Source organism: Schistocerca americana, chromosome 4 (genome assembly GCF_021461395.2).
Source record: "Schistocerca americana isolate TAMUIC-IGC-003095 chromosome 4, iqSchAmer2.1, whole genome shotgun sequence".
Lineage (NCBI taxonomy): Eukaryota > Metazoa > Arthropoda > Insecta > Orthoptera > Acrididae > Schistocerca > Schistocerca americana.
The window spans coordinates 36,647,734-36,670,786 of record NC_060122.1 but is presented as its reverse complement, the minus strand read 5'-3'; the positions used below and the strand labels follow the sequence as shown (position 1 = coordinate 36,670,786).

The 23,053-nt window shown below is 40.0% G+C and overlaps 1 protein-coding gene across 1 annotated transcript in view; it reads left to right on the top strand.

Moving 5' to 3' along the window:
• LOC124612557 (radial spoke head protein 4 homolog A) overlaps positions 1-23,053 on the top strand; it is a 497,314-nt gene that overhangs the window by 393,034 nt on the left and 81,227 nt on the right. Inside the window, exon 10 of the mRNA XM_047140832.1 lies at positions 11,049-11,069. Coding sequence (XP_046996788.1) covers positions 11,049-11,069 — 21 coding nt within the window. The remainder of the gene's footprint in view (positions 1-11,048; positions 11,070-23,053) is intronic.

Sequence of the window (23,053 nt, the reverse complement as noted above, 5' to 3'; positions counted from 1 at the left end):
ATATTCCTGAATTCAGTTCTATTTTCTGCATCATTTACTGTTATGTGTGCTTGTCTGAGGTCCTCTTCAACTTATTTTATCCATTTTGTTTTTCCCCTGCCTGAGTTGATGACTTTAAGAATTCGCTTTGAAATTCTATTTTCTTTCATCCTGTGGATATGTCCGTAGAACTGCATTCTTCTTTTCCTTATTGTATCCGTAATCTTGTCTGTGTATTTATATAATTCTGATGTTGGTCTCTTCTTCCAGATTCCTTGATCATGTATTGGGCCAAAAATTTTCCTGAGAATTTTTCTTTCTTGTTTCTCTATTTCTTTGATTTTAGTTTGCCCACCTATTTGTGTTTTTTTATTATAATAGTTCCACGTGAGTCTATATGCTTTCTGTAGTTTTTTATTCTTTCCTCATTGGCCTTTAGGATCCCTGATGGCTGGATGATTTCTCCCAGGTACTTAAAATGTGGTACTTGTATGATTTTCCCATAGGTTGTCACAATAGGCAGTTTGTCTTGTGGCACTCTTTCTATGTACTGGGTTTTCTCATACGAAATTTGCAGGCCAGTTCTTTGTGCATTTTTGTGTAACTTCTCTATGGTGTTAGTGGCTTCTCTTCTATTATTTGTGAGGATTGCAAGGTCATCTGCAAAACCTGAACACTTCACATTGAATCTATTATCTTTTCTAATGCCGCTTTGGATTCCTTTTACTTCTTTTTCCCATTTCATGATAATTTTTTCAAGAATGGTATTAAAGAGTAATGGCGAAAGTCCGTCACCCTGTCGCACTCCAGTTTGGATTTCAAATGGTTGAGAGATATCCCCCATAAATTTAACCTTGGAGACTGTGTCAGTTAATGTTTGCCAAATGATTGCTGTTGTCTTTCTGTCAATGCTGAATTCTTCCAGCATGTTGCAGAGCGCTACTCTGTCTATTGAGTCGTAGGCCTTTTTAAAATCTACAAAAGTGACCACTGTGTTTTGGGTGTTTCTCATCTGGAGAATCATTTTCAGATTCCAGATCTGTTCCATGCATGATCATCCCTTGTGAAAACCAGCCTGGTATTCTCCTATTTGTGGGTCAGCTTGTTCTTCTAATCTATTCATGAGAACTTTTGATAGGATTTTATATGTGACCGGCACGAGGTGAGATACCCCTATAATTATTTGGTTCAGTTTTGTCCCCTTTTTTGTAGAGTGGATGGATGAGTGCGCATTTCCATTCAGAAGGGATCTGTTCTGTTTCCCAAATGTTTAATATTATTTTGTGGATTTTTCCTGTTAATCTTTCATCATTTAGTTTCCATATTTCTGCAATAATTCCATTGTCTCCTGGGGCTCTATTGTTTTTCAGTGTCTTGATAATTTCTACTATTTTGTTGATGGTTGGTGGTTTAGTGGTGGGATTTGGTGTAGATGTCTGGTAGTGAATATCCTCTGTAGGTCTTTTGCAGTTGAGAAGTTTGTGGAAATAGTCCGTGAGGATTTGGCAGTTATTCTTCGTGTTAGTTTCTAGTGAACCATCCAGTTTCTTGAAGCAACGATTGGATGGCTGGTATCCTGCAATAGGTTCTTTAAACATCTTATAAAAATTCCTGGTGTTGTTCTTCTTAAAGTCTTGTTCTATCTCATCTAGTTGCCATTTGTCATAATTTCTTTTTTCCCTACGAATAGTTTTCGATGTTTGTTTTCGGGTTACTAGAAATTGTAGCCATTTTTCTGATGTTTTGTGACTATTGAAGTTTTTCCAGGCATTGGTCCTTTCTTCTATTGCTTGGTCACATATTATATTCCACCACCTGTGTTTTCCCCTCCTCGGGGGTTGACCCAATTTCATCGCGAATTTGAGGACGTCCACAAGTTGCGTCCATGTTGTTGTGTTTGTCTGACTAATTTCCTGTAAGATGTTTTCCTTGTTGAGTTTTATGTATTCGGGGTCTGGTCTCAGCATTTTGTTTAGTTTTGGCTTTTTTTTTTTTTGTTGGATTGTAATCTGGTCTTTATCTGTAGAAGATGGTGGTCTGATTCAAAAAATCCTCTTCTCGTTTTCACATTCAGAATTTCTGCTGTGTTACTCTTCGAGATGGCCACATGGTCTATCTGGAATTCACCCAACATTGTGTTGGGTGACTTCCAAGTATACAGTTTCTTGTTGGGTTTTTTGAATTGTGTTGACATAATTACAAGGCTGAAATTTTCACAAAAGCTTATCAATCTTTCCCCAGTCTTGTTAGTTCTCTTGTGAGCTGTATGGATTTCGGTAATTTTCCTGTATGTTTTCTCTTTGCCTTAATGTGCTTTAAAGTCGCCTAACAAGATGATTACATGGTGTTTGGCAATTTTGTTTGTCGTCTCTTCAAGGTCATTCCAGACGTCATCCACTTTCTGGGGGTTCTTCTTGTTATAGTTATTTGTGGGTGCGTGTGCATTGATCAAGGTATATGCTTTGTTGGCCGATTTGACGGAGAGCGTTGATATACATTCTGAGGCAGACTGGAAGTCAATGACAGAGTCACTGATGGATTTGTAGACTACAAATGCTGTACCAAACTGTTTGAGTTCTTTCTCATTAGTTTTAATTGATGGTTTTCCTTTTTAGATCCTGTAGTTGTCTGTGTCAAAATGGTTTTTGTCTGTAAATCGTGTTTCCTGGATTGCAAGGATTTTGATCTTGAATTTTTGCAGCATGTCTGTAAGTTGTTTGATCTTGCCCAGTTTGAAGAGAGCACCGATGTACCGATGAAGTGTCTTTGTTCTGTGTGCAACAATTTGGACATCATCTGGTTCTCAACCTTTGGCGCAACATGATGCTCCTGGTGCCCCGGAATCCGATGACCAGGTTAAGCCAGCCTTGCGACTGGTGCCTGGGATAGTGGATTCATTCCTTGTGTTATCATCATGTTTGATTTTCAAGTTGAAAACTAACTAGGTGGTGGTCCTTCCGCGGAAATATCATGAGGAATACGACTTGATTGTTGAGATCAAGAAGGCTGCTGGAGCCGCACCATCTAGGTGAACAGATTGTGACCCCTAACCACTGGATACCAGGCAGATGTTAATGGATTTCAGTTGATAGTTTTGGTCCACCCCAGGTATATTATTTCCCCGGTACCCTCCATATCTGGAGAGCATTCCCCTATCCGCCACCTGGGGAGGTGCCCGATGGGAGACTATCAACTCCAGTCCTTTTTTATTTTATTTTATTTTTTATTTATCTCTCTGTATTTATCACCTTTTCCACTACTCCCCCCCGACCCCGCACCTCTCCCCTGCATGCCGCCCAACCTGCAGCATTTCACTGTCCTCCATCCCCACTATACAATCCCTCTCCCTCCCCACCCCAACCTCCTCCTTTCCCCCACCCAGTCACCACTCCCATCATGCACTGGTGCTGCTGCTCACAGTGTGGTTTCTGTGCAGTCATGTGTGTGAGTTGCGTGTGCATGTGTGTGTGTGTGTGTGTGTGTGTGTGTGTGTGTGTGTGTGTGTGTGTTGACAAAGTCCATTGTCCAAAAGCTTGAAAATCTCCCCCCCCCCCCCCCCCCCCCCCATGTGTGACTCAGCATCTCCACTATATTTATTTTTTTTATTATCCATCTTTAGGCATTAAAAATGCAATTGATGTCTTCATTTGTGTACATATACAGTTTACATAACTAACAGAAATGGTGTAATATATTTTAGATCATTAGTGTCTAATAAGATACAAAAATTTGTCCTTGATGCTGCACAAGGTATTTGCATTATATTTACATGTATAAGTTTAATCTAAGTGAAACTATATCAGTACCAGTACTTAAGATCATCTTTAGTGTACATTATAAACTCTTCTATTGTATAAAAAGCTATTTCTCTAAGCCATTTCTTTGTGACACTTTTAAACTGATTCAGTGACACATTATGTGCCTCTATTGGCAACATGTTAAATAGTTTTACTCCCATGTACCTGTAACTATCTTGAGTTTTCTTTAGTCTAGCAACTGGGATGTCAATTTGCTGTTTTATACGTGTGTCATAGTGATGGATAATGGATAGATTGTCGTAATTTGTGACTGTGTTGGTTTTCTTTTGTGTGTATCAGACAACTTAGTATAAAGAGGGCTGCAACTGTTAGTATTTTTAGATTTTTGAAATATGGTGTACAAGACTCGTTATTTCTGACTCCATGGATGCATCTGACTGCCTTCTTTTGCCAAATGAAAACTTGTTTTGCTCCGGGTGAGTTTCCCCACAACAAAGTGGAATATGTTAAATGGGTGTGGAAAAAGGCATAGTATGCATTGAGTAATAACTAACACATGACCTTAGTTTACTTAACAAATATGTCACACGTGCTAACTTAGTACAAATATAATCGGTATGACTCTTCCACATTAATTTTGAGTCAAGATAGATCCCAAGTAGTTTAGCTGAGACACAATCAGTCTGATCACTCTTAACACACAAGCTAAAGTGAATATTTACAGTTTTATCATGATTTATATGCAAGTCACTGAGTTGGAACCACTTGATGGCTGCTCTGAGATGAGGCTCACTTTCCTAAATCTTTCCCTGCTGTAACAAAAGTTGTATCATCTGCATAGAGTGTGGATTTACATAACATGGTGCTGGGCAATTCATTTATATATATTATAAAAAGTAAAGGTCCAAACACAGAGCCTTGTGGTACACCCTGCATGATATCTAAGACATTTGATCTCATATTGTTAAAATGCACAATTTGTTTTCTGTCACTCAGATAAGATCTGATCAGAGATAGTTCTGAGCCTCTAATACCATAGCAGTGCAGTTTTTCTAATAGTATCCTGTGACTGACAGAGTCAAAATGCCTTGCTGAGGTCCACTAGAGTGACATTAACTGATAGTCCTGATTCAAATGATGACAATATATATGAAACAACATCTTCACCTGCTTTTGCCATTGACAGGCCGCACCTGAAGCCATACTGAGAATCACTAAGAATATTATTCACAGACAGATGTTGACTGATTTGGAGCTGTATGCAATATTCCACTACTTTTGATATGTCGGTACAAGGGAGATTGGACGGTAATTATTAGGACAAGACTTGTCACCTTTCTTGTGCAGTGGAGTAACGACTGCCATTTTTAAGGATGAAGGGAAACAGCCACTGACAAACATCCGCTATTTTTTTTTTATTATTACAAAATTGGAGAGACCATAAATGTCTTCTGATTTTGAGTAACTTAATTTTGCTATTGCAGTTTTAATATCTGTTACTTTTACTTCTTTCCATTTAAACACAGGAACCATACCCTCAAAATTTTGTAGAAATGAATTTCTATTATTTGAGATATGGTTGTTGTCACATTTATGGATATGTTCATTTGCAGCACTGTTATTCATACTGGCAGCATTAATGAAGAAGGTGTTGAAATCATCCAGTGTGATACAAGCATCACATTAATTATTTTTGTTAACATCTTTATTTCTACCCAGATGAGTCTTGATAACAGTCCAGGCTGCTTTGCATTTATTTTGGGACTTATTAATATAATCATCATTTGCCTTGCACTTGCTTAACCTAATTTCTGCCTTGTATTTGTTCCTCAAACGTATGTAGTTTGCTTTTTCGGCTTCACTATTTTTTGATTTGTCATAGGAAACCATTAACAGAGTCCTGAGCCTTTGTAGGTCACTGATGTGAGACCACGATTCCTCATAGTTTCCTTATTTTTTCTCATTACTTTAGGGCAGCAAGTTTTAAATGTATCTGACAATGCACTAATGAATAATGTAAATGCTTTTTCAATATGATTACTTTCCAGCAGAATGTAATTCCAATTTGTCATCTTTATTTGTGTTATGTAGTTATCAATGTTCTCTTCATTCAAAAGCCTAATGTACTTAATTTTATTGGAGACAGATGCTGGCTCTTTTGTTATCAATTTTAACCAAATACCTTTATGGTCTGATAAAAAATGAGTATTGGAGAGCCCTAGTTCATACTGATTTGTCTCAACATTTGTGATTACATTATCAAGGCAGGCAGACTGTCTTGTTGGGTTTTCATTGATGCAGTGCAGGTCATGTGATATGAGCATATTCAGAAGATTAAGTTGTTTAGGTGTGTTCTGCCTTATGATGAGTAGCAAGTTTACTTCTCAGAATATTGTTAAAATGTATTTTAATAGTGCAATAAATTCATTCTATTTGATCTTGTTTTAGCAGCAGTAGCAGTTTTTGCAAATTCTTGCTTCAAGTCCATTGTACTCCACATGGTTTAAGAATTCTGCCACTGCATAGATGCAGCGATTTAATAAGAATGCCCTTAGAGATTTATGAAACAGTGAGGATGAAGAAATAACTTTTATTTTACATGGCAAACATTGTACGTTTGCATTGATCTATTTTTAGTGGGGGTTTTAAAGTATGTTGTCCTTACTGACTGGACATGGAGTTTGTCTTTTTGCCTGGTATTATGTTCATGTTAAAGTTTTTATCCTCTCCTTTTTTGCTCCTTTTTCTGCACCTCCCTGCCCCACACCCTCCTGATGCTATGCCTGTTGGCAGTCTAGATCCTGCACACTCCACCAGACAGCATTCGTCTCTCTCTCTCTCTCTCTCTCTCTCTCTCTCTCTCTCTCTCTCTCTCCCCTCGTACAATGCTATCCTTTCTCCATCCCTGCCCCCTCCAGGTTGCTGCTTGCATCCCACGTGATAGTTGCATTCCAGCCCAAGATGCTGGAGTTGGGAGCCGTGTGTGTGCGAGGTGTGCTTGCTTGTGTCTGTGAATGGTGTGTGTATCTCTTTTACTGATTAAGGCTGTGTCAGAAAACTCTATGTAAGTGTCTTTTAATTGTGCCTGTCCGCAGCTTGACGTGTTTTCCTTACGGTAAGTAGCAAATTGGCAGATGTGCTACCCCAGAATATAATTCCATACTGTAGAATACTGTGGAACTGGGCAAAGTATACAATGTGAACAGTATGGTAGCTTGCCATGTGTGCACGTAAACGTAGGCTGTAGCATAATTTCTTGTGTCCTCTCTTTTTTTTTTTTTTTTTTTTTTTTTTTTTTTTTTTTTTAAAAATATGGGTGTGCCATTTAAAATCATGTTGAAGCCATATGCCCAAATTTTTTTTTCAGTGAGGATGGAATTCCATTGGTATTTATTGTCATGGGGGGTGGAGGGGGGGTTACACGCTTCCCCCTTTAAACAGAAACTGAGAACAGTTTTTTTGGATGTGTTTATTATTATTAGTTTATTTCCTTCAAACCAGTCATTTAGCTGGTCTGTAGCTTTGTTTGAATGCTAATATCATCTGAAAACAAGGTATGTATTTGTGATTCTATGCTTAGACCTAGCTCATTTATGCACAGGAGGAAAAGGATAGGCCAAAGAATGGGTCCTTGAGGGATTTCTCTTTTGATTATTCCTGCATCTGAAAAATGTGTTCTCGTGTTATCATTTACTTCATGTGTTATTACTACTTTCTGTTTCCAATTTGTCAAGTATGAGGAGAACCATTTTAACACGGTGCCTCTAATTCCTTACTTTTTTAATTTTTCCAATAGGATTCTGTGGTCCAAGATGTCAAAAACTTTGCTTAGAGCTAAGAAAATACCAGCAGCATTTTGTTTAGTATCCAGTACTTCTGGAGTATTTTGTAAGAAATTATATGCGACACTAGTCGTAGCTCGAGCAAGGATTTTGTTCTTATCCAAAAATTCCATTAATCTGTTGTATATGATTCTTTCTGTGAGTTTGGCAAAAACTGATAATAATGAGAATGGTCTGTTGTTTTCCAAATTTGCTTCATCATCTTTTTAAGAACAGGTATCATTTTAGCAATTTAAGATGGTCAGGAAAGTTTCCTATCGAGATAGAAGAGATGATTATCTCTTCAAGGGGTGTTGCAATGGTTATAATACATTCCTTTTTGACAAAGTCTGGAATACCATCAATTCCAGAGGCCATTATTCTGAAGGTTTTTGCTATGTAAATGAGTTCATTCCGGGATGTATCGTAGAGATAGATTGAGTGGAGGCAAGAATTCACTTTGTTCTGTTGGTTTGATTAATTGTTAGCTTCCTTGTGTTGTCTTCACAGTACTGCCTGAAAAGATTTGCAATCTGTTGGGGTCAGTAATACTCCTTTTTACTATATCCTTATTATTGGCCATAATTTCTGCCCGACGTATGACTTTTCTACACATCTGAATATGTTTTGTAATATTAATGTTAAGGAGAGGGGATAAGTTGTGTTTTTTTTTGGTAAGTGAGCAGTTTTCTTTTTGTTTTGCTTGAGACTTCTATGCCTCTTGTTATACATGATTTTGCTTTTAGATTTATGTTCCTTACCACCCAGGTTTTGAGAGGAAATATTGTTTCAAAATGATAGTTGAAAAAGTCAGAGGATTTTTCAAACTTTCTGTTGATGTCATAACCCTGAAAACCTCTTCCTGCCTTTCTCTTGATAATAAGTGACTGAATGTTTCTATGCTGTGTGTGTTGAACCTTCTTGCAGTCACAGATCTTTTATGGTTTTGGCTGGGTTGTAAACATATTGAAAGTGTTACTACTTGGGCTTCATGATCAATGAAATTTATATTTATACATTTCGCTGTATATGGTTTGTTAACAAATATTTGGTGCACATTAGTGGCACAAGTTTTTGCAATTCTTGTTGAGGTTAATATATATATAATAGAGAGAAATATTCCACGTGGAAAAATATATCTAAAAACAAAGATGATGAGACTTACCAAACAAAAGTGCTGGCAGGTCGATAGACACACAAACACAAACATACACACAAAATTCTAGCTTTCGCAACCAACGGTTGCTTCGTCAGGAAAGAGGGAAGGAGACGGAAAGACGAAAGGATGTGGGTTTTAAGGGAGAGGGTAAGGAGTCATTCCAATCCCGGGAGCGGAAAGACTTACCTTAGGGGGAAAAAAGGACGGGTATACACTCGCACACACACAAATATCCATCCGCAGATACACAGACACAAGCAGACATTTGTAAAGGCAAAGAGTTTGAGCAGAGATGTCAGTCGAGGCGGAAGTAAAGAGGCAAAGATGTTGTTGAAAGACAGGTGAGGTATGAGCGGCGGCAACTTGAAATTAGCGGAGGTTGAGGCCTGGCGGATAACAAGAAGAGAGGATATACTGAAGGGCAAGTTCCCATCTCCGGAGTTCTGACAGGTTGGTGTTAGTGGGAAGTATCCAGATAACCCGGACGGTGTAACACTGTGCCAAGATGTGCTAGCCGTGCACCAAGGGATGTTTAGCTACAGGGTGATCCTCATTACCAACAAACACTGTCTGCCTGTGTCCATTCATGCGAATGGACAGTTTGTTGCTGGTCATTCCCACATAGAAAGCTTCACAGTGTAGGCAGGTTAGTTGGTAAATCACGTGGGTGCTTTCACACGTGGCTCTGCCTTTGATCTTGTACACCTTCGGGTTACAGGACTGGAGTAGGTGGTGGTGGGAGGGTGCATGGGACAGGTTTTACACCGGGGGCGGTTACAAGGGTAGGAGCCAGAGGGTAGGGGAGGTGGTTTGGGGATTTCATAGGGATGAACTAAGAGGTTACGAAGGTTAGTGGACGGCGGAAAGACACTCTTGGTGGAGTGGGGAGGATTTCATGAAGGATGGATCTCATTTCAGGGTAGGATTTGAGAAAGTCGTATCCCTGCTGGAGAGCCACATTCAGAGTCTGATCCAGTCCCGGAAAGTATCCTGTCACAAGTGGGGCACTTTTGTGGTTCTTCTGTGGGAGGTTCTGGGTTTGAGGGGATGAGGAAGTGGCTCTGGTTATTTGCTTCTGTACCAGGTCGGGAGGGTAGTTGCGGGATGCGAAAGCTGTTTTCAGGTTGTTGGTGTAATGGTTCAGGGATTTGGACTGGAGCAGATTCGTTTGCCACGAAGACCTAGGCTGTAGGGAAGGGACCGTTTGATGTGGAATGGGTGGCAGCTGCCATAATGGAGGTACTGTTGCTTGGTGGGTTTGATGTGGACGGACATGTGCAGCTGGCCATTGGACAGATGGAGGTCAACGTCAAGGAAAGTGGCATGGGATTTGGAGTAGGACCAGGTGAATCTGATGGAACCAAAGGAGTTGAGGTTGGAGAGGAAATTCTGGAGTTCTTCTTCATTGTGAGTCCAGATCATGAAGATGTCATCAATAAATCTGTACCAAACTTTGGGTTGGCAGGCCTGGGTAACCAAGAAGGCTTCCTCTAAGCAACCCATGAATAGGTTGGCGTACGAGGGGGCCATCCTGGTACCCATGGCTGTTCCCTTTAATTGTTGGTATGTCTGGCCTTCAAAAGTGAAGAAGTTGTGGGTCAGGATGAAGCTGGCTAAGGTAATGAGGAAAGAGGTTTTAGGTAGGGTGGCTGGTGATCGGCATGAAAGGAAGTGCTCCATTGCAGCGAGGCCCCGGACGTGCGGAATATTTGTGTATAAAGAAATGGCATCAGTGGTTACAAGGATGGTTTCCGGGGGTAACAGACTGGGTAAGGATTCCAGGCGTCCGAGAAAGTGGTTGGTGTCTTTGATGAAGGATGGGAGACTGCATGTAATGGGTTGAAGGTGTTGATCTACGTAGGCAGAAATACGTTCTCTGGGGGTCTTGGTAACGAGCTACAATGGGATGGCCGGGATGATTGGGTTTGTGAATTTTAGGAAGAAGGTAGAAGGTAGGGGTGCGCTGTGTCGGTGGGGTCAGGAGGTTGATGGAGTCAGGTGAAAGGTTTTGTAGGGGGCCTAAGGTTCTGAGGATTCCTTGAAGCTCCACCTGGACATCAGGAATGGGATTACCTTGGCAAACTTTGTATGTGGTGTTGTCTGAAAGCTGACGCAGTCCCTCAGTCACATACTCCCGACGATCAAGTACCACAGTTGTGGAACCCTTGTCCGCTGGAAGAATGACGATGGAATGGTCAGCCTTCAGATTACGGATAGCTTGGGCTTCAGCAGTGGTGACTTTGGGAGTAGGATTAAGGTTTTTCAAGAAGGATTGAGAGGCAAGGCTGGAAGTCAGAAATTCCTGGAAGGTTTGGAGAGGGTGATTTTGAGGAAGAGGAGGTGGGTCCCACTGTGACGGAGTACGGAACTGGTCCAGGCAGGGTTGAATTTGGATAGTGTCTTGGGGAGTTGGATCATTAGGAGTAAGATTAGGATCAATTTTCGTCATGGCAAAGTGATATTTCCAGCAGAGAGTACGAGTGTAGGACAGTAAATCTTTGACGAGAGCTGTTTGGTTGAATCTGGGAGTGGGGCTGAAGGTGGGGCCTTTGGATAGGACAGAGGTTTCGGATTGGGAGAGAGGTTTGGAGGAAAGGTTAACTACTGAATTAGGGTGTTGTGGTTCCAGATTGTGTTGATTGGAATTTTGAGGTTTTGGAGGGAGTGGGGCTGGAAGTGGGAGATTGAGTAGATGGGAGAGACTGGGTCTGTGTGCAATGAGAGGAGGTTGAGGTTTGCTGGAAAAGTTGTGAAGGGTGAGTGAGTTGCCTTTCTGGAGGTTGGAAACCAGGAGTCCTCAATCTTTCCTCTCCCACATCCACACCGGCTGTTCAGAGCATCCTCCTACAGGCCAACCGCAAATTAGAACAGCATGCCACCCTCCACCATAAAAAACTATCCAATCTCCTCTTCCTCAAAATCACCGTCTCCAAACCTTCCAGGAATTTCTGACTTCCAGCCTTGCCTCTCAATCCTTCTTAAAAAACCTTAATCCTACTCCCAACATCACCACTGCTGAAGCCCAAGCTATCCGTGATCTGAGGACTGACCGTTCCATCGTCATTCTTCCGGCGGACTAGGGTTCCACAACCGTGGTACTTGATCGTCGGGAGTATGTGACTGAGGGACTGCGTCAGCTTTCAGACAACACCACATACAAAGTTTGCCAAGGTAATCCCATTCCTGATGTCCAGGCGGAGCTTCAAGGAATCCTCAGAACCTTAGGCACCCTACAAAACCTTTCACCTGACTCCATCAACCTCCTGACCCCACCGACACATTGCACCCCTACCTTCTACCTTCTTCCTAAAATTCACAAACCCAATCATCCCGGCCATCCCATTGTAGCTGGTTACCAAGACCCCCAGAGAATGTATTTCTGCCTACGTAGATCAACACCTTCAACCCATTACATGCAGTCTCCCATCCTTCGTCAAAGACACCAACCACTTTCTCGAACGCCTGGAATCCTTACCCAGTCTGTTACCCCCGGAAACCATCCTTGTAACCATTGATGCCATTTCTTTATACACAAATATTCCGCACGTCCAGGGCCTCGCTGCGATGGAGCACTTCCTTTCATGCCGATCACCTGCCACCCTACCTAAAACCTCTTTCCTCATCCTGACCCACAACTTCTTCACTTTTGAAGGCCAGACATAACAACAATTAAAGGGAACAGCCATGGGTACCAGGATGGCCCCCTCGTACGCCAACCTATTCATGGGTCGCTTAGAGGAAGCCTTCTTGGTTACCCAGGCCTGCCAACCCAAAGTTTGGTACAGATTTATTGATGACATCTTCATGATCTGGACTCACAGTGAAGAAGAACTCCAGAATTTCCTCTCCAACCTCAACTCCTTTGGTTCCATCAGATTCACCTGGTCCTACTCCAAATCCCATGCCATTTTCCTTGACGTTGACCTCCATCTGTCCAATGGCCAGCTTCACATGTCCGTCCACATCAAACCCACCAACAAGCAACAGTACCTCCATTATGGCAGCTGCCACCCATTCCACATCAAACGGTCCCTTCCCTACAGCCTAGGTCTTCGTGGCAAACGAATCTGCTCCAGTCCAAATCCCGGAACCATTACACCAACAACCTGAAAACAGCTTTCGCATCCCGCAACTACCCTCCCGACCTGGTACAGAAGCAAATAACCAGAGCCACTTCCTCATCCCCTCAAACCCAGAACCTCCCACAGAAGAACCACAAAAGTGCCCCACTTGTGACAGGATACTTTCCGGGACTGGATCAGACTCTGAATGTGGCTCTCCAGCAGGGATACGACTTCCTCAAATCCTGCCCTGAAATGAGATCCATCCTTCATGAAATCCTCCCCACTCCACCAAGAATGTCTTTCCGCCGTCCACCTAACCTCCGTAACCTCTTAGTTCATCCCTATGAAATCCCCAAACCACCTTCCCTACCCTCTGGCTCCTACCCTTCTAACCTCCCCCGGGGTAAAACCTGTCCCATGCACCCTCCCACCACCACCTACTCCAGTCCTGTAACCCGAAGGTGTACACGATCAAAGGCAGAGCCATGTGTGAAAGCACCCACGTGATTTACCAACTAACCTGCCTACACTGTGAAGCTTTCTATGTGGGAATGACCAGCAACAAACTGTCCATTCACATGAATGGACACAGGCAGACAGTGTTTGTTGGTAATGAGGATCACCCTGTGGCTAAACATGCCTTGGTGCACGGCCAGCACATCTTGGCACAGTGTTACACCGTCCGGGTTATCTGGATACTTCCCACTAACACCAGCCTGTCAGAACTCCGGAGATGGGAACTTGCCCTTCAGTATATCCTCTCTTCTCGTTATCCGCCAGGCCTCAACCTCCGCTAATTTCAAGTTGCCGCCGCTCATACCTCACCTGTCTTTCAACAACATCTTTGCCTCTTTACTTCCACCTCGACTGACATCTCTGCCCAAACTCTTTGCCTTTACAAATGTCTGCTTGTGTCTGTGTATGTGCGGATGGATATGTGTGTGTGTGCGAGTGTATACCCGTCCTTTTTTCCCCCTAAGGTAAGTCTTTCCACTCCCAGGATTGGAATGACTCCTTACCCTCTCCCTTAAAACCCACATCCTTTCGTCTTTCCATCTCCTTCCCTCTTTCAGTTTGTTGCGAAAGCTTTAATTTTGTGTGTATGTTTGTGTTTGTTTGTGTGTCTGTCGACCTGCCAGCACTTTCATTTGGTAAGTCACATCATCTTTGTTTTTAGATATATTTTTCCTACGTGGAATGTTTCCCTCTATTTTTTTATATATATATATATATATATATATATATATATATATATATATATATATATATATATAACAATTATTTTTTCCTTCTTGTTGCAAGAAAGTCAGTGTCAAAATCCCCACTCTGTACTATTAATTTCTAGCCTATGTGCATCCTATTTAGTAACATTTCAAGTTCGTTGATAAATGCCTCAAACTTCCCATTTGAAGAGTGATAGATACACGTGACAACGGTATTTGCGCCACTGATTCCTACAGCTGTTGCTTCAAAGTCTCTTTCTGCACTGAGGCACTGAAAACTGTCAATAGTTTTGAATTTCAATCCACTTTTATTTAAAATGGCAGTACCTACATTTGTGTGATTTTTTTCTACAAAAGCAGCTTGCAAGTGTTTAGCCTGGTACTTAAAATGAAGCAATCTGATCTGCCTTTAACCAGTGTTCTAAGAAACACAGAGCACTGTCAAAATGAAGTTGAGTGTTTAGCGAAACCTCACCAAACCTTGTTTGTGACTGACTGAACATTGTGTTTTTTTCCCCATAAAAAGCCATCTGTGCTGGTGCGTGGAGTATTTTTGTGTCATATTGACATCTGAATGTTCTCTACTCCTGTGATATACATTGATTAGTGCTGCTGTTGTTGGCTTCTTGCACCCCATCATATCCACAGATTACCTTATTTTGCTCAGAATCGTTGGCTGTTTCCATTTTATAGTTTCCTGTCTTATCTGGCATGGAGCTAAATGGTGCACTGCTAGTCTTGAGAGATACCACTTCTGTTACCTGACACTTATTATTTATAGAATTAGACACAATGCATTCGTCTTTAAAAGGTAAGGCTTCCGAGATGTTGTGCTTCAGGTGTAATTTTTTACCAACTATTTCTAAAATCTTGCAAGTAATGAATTTCTTTTCCACTCTGTTGAGATGGAGGGCATGATTTGTGTGGAATCTTCTTCCAAGTTCATATATCCACAAATTTTGCATTTTTAAATTGGCTGCAGATATTTTCAATATCTGTTTGCTTTTTGTACTACACTAGAAGCACCATGGCCACATGCGGACAACTGCCTGTGGTATGGCTCAGTGTTGTGCAACAAATCACGAGCCATGACTCACAGAGTTGCCCAAAGGTGCCTCACGTAGAGAGCGTCCCAGGGTGCCCCTGGGAGCTACAACACAAAGAAGAATCACTTCTTGGCTTTTGGCAAGATCAGTATGTAGTATCTCCTTTTTTTTTTGGGATGAGGTTCTTTATTTCAATTCTTATAATGCATTGTAAAATCAGCAATGGTTTTTAGTTTTTCACATATACAGTGCCTATAAACTATGCATAAACAGGCTCCATCTCATTAGCATATTGAAAACAATAGACATCTGATATGTGCAATAAGTAAAAATGTCTCAAGCGTTGAAAGATTCAAGGCCAAGCTTAGCTTTAACATCACCACACTGTACAATATCTGGAGTTATCCACCCACAACCATGTTGAACAACCTCATTCTTTGTCAATGTAAAATTCCAAACACCTCTAACAAAGAGCTATGGTCCGTGAAGAAGAGGTTGAGCTCCTAATTGGCTCAGCGTATTAACTTAAAAATAGTATCATGTGAGCAGTTTCTGCTCCTATAGTAACGGAGGATCTAGTGAGCCGTCCAACACAGTTGCTTGTACAGCAGCCACAGCCAGACTGGCAGCACCACCAGAAGTCGACAGCCCTATATAAACGTACACTTTTATCAAAACTGCAACTTCCAGTCTGGCTTCCTTATCTGCTTCTGGTCTGTCAGCAATTGTGTGTGTAGTGCCTAGTGAACCTAGATGCACCGCAGGTACACGTGGGCCATTATCTGTGATATGACTCAGTGTCACTATAAAGTTCATCTATTCTTATAATACATTGTAAAATCAACAACAATTTTTACTTTTGAACATACACCAACAGATTTAAACCATACAGACTCAGTCTCATTAGCCTTACAACCATTGTGAATCCTTAAAATGTGGGTGGCCCCCGTGCACCTGTGGTGCCTCTAGGTTTACTAGGCACCGTGCATGCTATTGCTTACAGAGCAGAATTAGATGAGGAAGCCAGGCCAGAAGTTGCAGTTTTGATAAGAGTGTTAGTTTATATAAGACTGTCATCTTCCAGTTGTGAAGCCAGTGTGGCTGTGGCTGCTGCATAAGCAACTTCATTGGATGACTCACAATATGCCGCATTATTATAGGAGGAGAACGTGCTCTCATGGTACTGTTTATAAGTCTGTTGACAATATATCAATTACTATGCAGAGCCAATTAGGAGCACAACTTCTTCTTCATGGGCCTTCACTCTTTGTTGAACGTGCTTTGAACTTCATATTGACAAAGAATGATGTTGCCCAACATGGTTGTGGGTGGATGGCTGAAGCTATTGTATGTTGTGGTGATGTTAAAGATAAGCTTGGCTGTGAATCTTTCAACGCTTGAGACATTATTTCTTATCACACATTTCAGATGTTCGATAGGAACATTGAACCTCTTAGTTTAGTTCTAGTATGCCTTTTCCATTTAACAGGACCTGTTTGGTAGGTTCTGGTGATGTGCAACTGAAAAAAACAATCACATTTGTGTTTCTGAACTCGTACAATCTTCGCTTAAAAGAAATCGTGAGTTCCTCCTTTGTATTTTTTGTTGTTATATCGTGTTGCAGCGAGTAAAATGGAGAAATCGTTTGTGTTCATTTCCAATAATTTTTCATGGCTTACTATAGTCACAGCTTTGAAATCAATGCCTGGTTTCACAATAGCATTGATTTTTTAAGCACTTATATTACTTAATTTGGTGGCTATTCCTCATCTGTGACTATCTGTAAACAGACCAGTTTTAGATGTGCTGCTTGAGGGAAGTTTACATGTTTCCAAAATACTACTGTGAACTGCTATCCTTTGTTTTGTACTAGTGCTCTCAGTTGCTCTCCCCATGAGGACCATCAATGCCCCAGTTTGACTGCTTGTGGCTAGCAGACTTTTTACTGTTTGCAGTCACCTTTTTTTTTTCATTTTCTTACCACGATGCAATACTTTTTTGTTTTAGGCCTGTCTCTTTTGTACAGTCCTGTTTATCTCCACATGGTTCATTGTTAGCTTCACCACTTCAGTCCTCAACAGAAAGTACTTCATATGAATTTTCGTGCACTAAATTTATTGTGTTCATATGTTTTATCACGTTTTGAAAGCAGTGTTTTTTTGAAACTATAATCTGCTTACCTACAGGATTTTTGATTTCTTGCATAGATCTTATCATGTTTTGATGCACTGTCAATCAATCATATCATGCTTTAAGTTATGCACTGATTATGAATTGCACACTCGATAAGCGTTCCCTCAGATTCACAATTTTGACCTTAACGTTTTGGGCAGCCTTTCTTTTTACCACGGAAATTACCATTTTTTGTGGAGAAACACAGTGCACTTTAACATTTGCTGCCATCTTCATGAAATATCTTACTGAGTATGTTAAATGAATGTGTGTCATTTGAAACAGTATTAAAGTGAAAATGTGTTATGTTGTATATAATGAGACAATCAATGTGCTTTTCATTACTTATGAATAAAAGCAAATTTGTTTTGTTGGAACATGTTTTACACCAATTAATTATTCATTAGTTAAATAAGAGAAAATATAACAATCAAAATATTAAAAATCTATAGTAGGATAAATTTTAAAGAGATGGCGTATCATTAATAGCCAACTAAAAGTGTAGTAGTGAAGACAAACTTAATAGCTATGAAATTACAATGAAATAAGACCTTTAGCTAAAGGTCTGATTTCATTGTTATTTCATTCTTCGAGAGCTGCAAGATCACCAATGGTATCTACAGAGATACTAGCTTCATAACTTAATAACTAGTTACATGGCTCTGGAAATTTCTCAGATATTCAAAATCATCATTATTTACCAGTACACATGAGAAAAGAAATATGTATACCTAAAAACAAATGTTCTCACATATGAAACAGAAATTGTAATACTAAAAAGCGAAAATCACTTTAAATGTGTAAACGTATATACAAGTACTGTACATGGTTACAGTGTATAATGTACAGTGAACAGTTTTGAGGCCAGATGTATAAATGATATTTACTCATAGCTCAGTTCTGAGACTTCTTAAGAGTATTTACATAAACTAGAATATGTGCTCAGAGACTTATTCTGAGAATTTAAAGGTTTCTTCCAGTACGGACCAGCAAAACCAGTCAGTAAAGACTGAAAAAGGAAATTTGCTCAGAGAATACTTCTGGGACTTTTTGTTTGGTGGCACTGGCCAGTAAGATTGCACATGCATGGTGATACTGCTTGGTGAAAACTAATATAGGTTCATAAGGGTTATCATTCACATATTCATTTCATCATCATCAATCTAAAGATAGTTTCTCAGCATTTCAGTCTGAGAAGAGCAACTTTATCATCCTAGTGGAGAAGTGTTCAGCACTTCATTTTGCAAAAGAATAATCCATGAGTATGGTCCCTGTCACAGTTCAAACCATAGATTAGAAGTTTGTATCACTGTAGGTAACTTTTGTAGTATTAAATCAATACACAGCATTTTGTATTTACACATTTTACAGGTGAATATGTGAGTGTTATGATTGGTGTTTTCAAAAAGAAAGATGGCATTGACAGTAGATGAAAAGATTGATAGGTACAAAGATAGCGGAAGAAGCTGTTGTACAGAAAAATAGCAGGAAACAGTACTACAACAGCTAATGCCCTTGTGCTCAAAAAGCACATAATGTGCAAAGAAGTGTACATCCCTCTTAGGGTCATAAATTTGCATATGCTTTAAAACAAAAAGAGTTACAGACAAATACCTGCATCAAATATCATCTAAATTCATACAAAGTTATAAACTTCTTGTTCAGTATGAAGTACAAGACTGTGTACAATCTACTTTGTTTGTACAGTTTTAATGGGTAATATTCTCAACCCAAGAAGTTTTCTGTAGTTCGAATAAATGAAACAGTATGCATTAGAATGCAGATCTTCAACAATTCTGAATGAACCAGTGTATATGCCAATGTTAAAATTTTAGATCTTTCATGTGGTTTCACAAGTATGTAATCCCCAATCTTAAACTGTGTTACTTTTACATTACTCCTTTTTTGTGCCTCTCCCTGTTTCTTCATCATTTCTCTGACTATTTGCTCTCTTTCCTGTGTAGACAAAATTGTATGTGTTGGGTATTCAATGAACTCTTATAGAATGTTTTCAGGTTTCTTGTCAAAAGTTGTAAATCCAGTAGAATTGTGTTGTAACCTATTCACAAAGTCAAACTGCAGTTACTGTCTTGGCTTCTTTAGCTGACGTTCGTCTGATGATTTTTCTGATGTCACAAAAATCATCAGACATATGTCAGCTGAAGAACCCGAAAGAGGAGCCAACATGCAGTCTGTCAACAAGTGGCCACAAAGCCATAGAAATTCTGTATTCACGATGTCTCCAGATCACTGACATGTTAAAACCAAGTAGGGTGCTTACAAGTGCAGCATGTGTGACACAGGCTATCAGTCTCTCGCCTGTATCTTTCTGCAGGGTTTGGTGATGTGTTACACACTGAAATCAAAATGTGTTTAATTGCTGTTCTTTCTACAACTGATTTACAATTTTTAGACATTAACTGTGAAACATTATCCGACAGAATGGCTTTTTGTTTTCCTACATTCTTAAAGTAATTCATCTCCATATTCAAAATAATCTCTCTACTTGTGGCATTTCTGACAGGCTGCAATTTTATAATTTTGGAAAAAATGACAACCGTAACACAAATGTAACTGTGACCATCTCTACTCTTTGGCAAAGATCCATAGAAGTCAACGGCTACCAAATCCATAGGGTTTTCAGGAATGATGTACTGCATTTCACCTTGACAACTCCTGTTACTTACCTTTACTCTTTGACATCTACAGTGCGCGTCATATATCTTGGCGGCCGAGTTTAGGTTCGTTCTGCGCATTTGACGTCACAAATCACAGTCAGCCAATGAACAGAGAACGACGTTGCCAGATCTCGACTGCACTGCAGAACACGGACGAGTGTCTTCAGTTTTAGAAACGTTCAGTCATAAATGAAGTAATTGAACAAAAGCAATGTCTTGATAGCAGACTTTCTTTTATAGAAAGTTTGGAAAAAGCATTCTTTACACCAATTGCTTCATATTCTATTAATTAATTAAACCAAACAAACAATAAGCCTCCTAATTCAGGCGATAGCAAGGAAAGGTGTTTGTATCAGTCTCACGAACCGCTTTTTTGCAATAAAGAACAGCGGTAATTGTTTATTTCCTATTGTACTTCTACGCAACGTGAGTAATTCATAGTCATCCCAACAGTGTTTGTCGGTATTTTGCATACGTTTACAGTGCTCCAGGAGAATCCTGAACTGAATAGCTGCGTTGGCGTAATGGTTAAGGTGTTGGGCTGCTAATCGGAAGATTCCGAGTTCAAGCCTTGTTATGTACTAATTATTTTATTTATTTAAAAACAATAGCGAAGTGTCTTACTTAATGAATTTTATTCGTTTGAATGTAATGTTTTGAAATTTCCTGTGCTTCATTATAATCATAATAAGTTTTCAGTTTTTGTAATTTTCTCCTCCAATATTTCTTTTCACAGCAATTAAAAACAACGAAAAGGCATACAATATTCATGTTATCCATTTTGTTTGTATATCGCCTCTTCCGCAGTCGCTGTTTTACTATTCATATTGAGATATATTCTTTTGCGGCAGTATTAAAAGTATTATTTAGAGCAGAATTTCGGCTCGTACGTTGTCGAGCTATTTGATTGTCTGACGGAATTCTTTGCTTCGCTGCTTTGGCAACATCATATTCAATGGTTTCGTCGACTGATCTATTTTTTGGCAAGTATTTGCTGTCCGTTGTGACAAACACAAAATGTTTGCGCACTGCGCCTCACTGGCAATATATTTTAGTTTTATGTTTTATTACGTCCAAAATTCAGTTTGTGTACTTCGCCAACTTCGTTTTAATCAGAACGTTTTAGAAAAAAGCGAAATGACTCTGGTATAAAGAAAGTTTTGTTACAGTTGCTAAAGATAGAATATTTCCCAATTTATAAACACTGTTTATGTTATAAAGGGTGTTCATTTTATGGGGACATTGAAATCTCTTGAAAACGACACACAGAGCCAAAAGAAATCCTAAAGAAAATTAGTTCCTCCCGGAAGGGGACATCCAGTTATAACAAATTTGACTACAAATTCGTCGGATTTGGTACCATTGGATGTCCCCCTCTAAGACAAAAAAAATTTAGTTATATATTTGTTTGATCCGATGTGTAAATTTGCGGATATTTCAATGTCTCCAATTAAAATGAACACTCTGTATAGTTGGAACCATGAACGACTGCGGTCGATTTAAGGCTCGTTCTACGCACCTGACGTCACGCATCCGCTGACAGCCAATGAGTGTTCAGTAGTTTTCTGAACGGTCTGCTGGAAATGTCTTGGCGAGTGCGAGTGTTAAATGTGATTGTAGTTATTCTTTGGTGAATTTTTATCGCATTTGTTGCAAGTTGTCATGGCTGATAATGGTGGTAAGCGACAAACTCTCCATAAACAGGCGAGGGACATAATTTACCGGATACACGCTTTTTTCAAGCGCGAAGCAGAAAACGGTGGACCTATCACGGATGTCGCCAGATCTCAGGAACGCACTGCAGAAGCGACAGGCGTTAGCTTGAGAACCGTTCAGCGGATTGCCAATGAAGGAAATTTATCCACGGAGACCTGTGGAAGCCCACTTTTCAGATCGCCAGGGAAATATCGCACTCGTGAGAGGACTGTAACTAATTTAGATACTTTCGACAAAGATGTTCTAAGATGAGAAGTGCTCAACATGTACAACACAGGTGAATTTCCTATTGTAAAAAAATCACTGTGAAAATGCGTGAAACCATAAATTTTAAAGGTAGCATGACTTCAATGAATAGAATACTTAAAAACATTGGATTCAAATATGTACATACAAATCACGGAATAAAGTTTTTAATGGAACATAGTGATATCGCTGCTTCAAGGGCACAGTTTTTAAGACGTATTATTGAAGTAAGAAAATCCGGGAATAAGAACATTTTTTTCTTGGACGAAACATGGGTAAACCAAAATCACACTTGGAAAGCGTGTTGGAAAATGAGTGATGGTTCAGGTGGGTTTAAAGTACCAGTTGGTAAAGGTGGACGAATAATTGTGCTTCACGCTGGTTCTGCTTCTGGATTCATTCCAGAAAGCAAATTAGTGTTCCGGGCAAAAAAGAGAAATTCAGTGGATTATCATTCCTAAATGAACTCTGAGACATTTAAATTGTGGTTTAGGAATCAGTTTCTCCCTTACTTGCCTGCAAACTCGGTGATTGTAATGGACAATGCGAGTTATCACTCTGTTGTTGTTGACAAGACACCCACAACAAGTACAAAAAAAGCCGATATCATGTTATGGCTTGCAAGTAAAAATATTCCACATACTGCCAACCAAACTCGTGCTGAAATGTTGAATCTTATAGTGCTTCATAAGCCTCGCACAAAAGTTTATGAAATCGATTGTATTGCACAGGAACATGGACACACAGTTTTGCGTTTGCCACCGTACCATTGCCAATACAATCCGATAGAGTTAATTTGGGCACAAGTGAAAGGGTATGTCGCAGAACGAAACGTGACATTTAAAATTGCCGATACAGAGAGGCTTCTGCACGAAGCACTTGACAGAATTACTCCTTCAGCATGCGCTGAATGTGTCCGGCATGCACAAAGGCTACAGGAGAAGGACATGGACAGGGAAATTGTAATTGACAATCTGCTTGAACCCATCGTCATAACTCTAAGACCTGATGATTCGGACTGTGACACTGACTACAGCGATGCAGAAGACTATCGCAGCGATTGACAACAATGAAGGGTAAGGCACATACACAATAATACTCATGTTCTCTTTCTTGTTTTTGTTCCACAGTTGCAATTTTACCAATGGTATTGAAATATATTCCTCTTCTGCAACTGTAATAAGCGTCTTA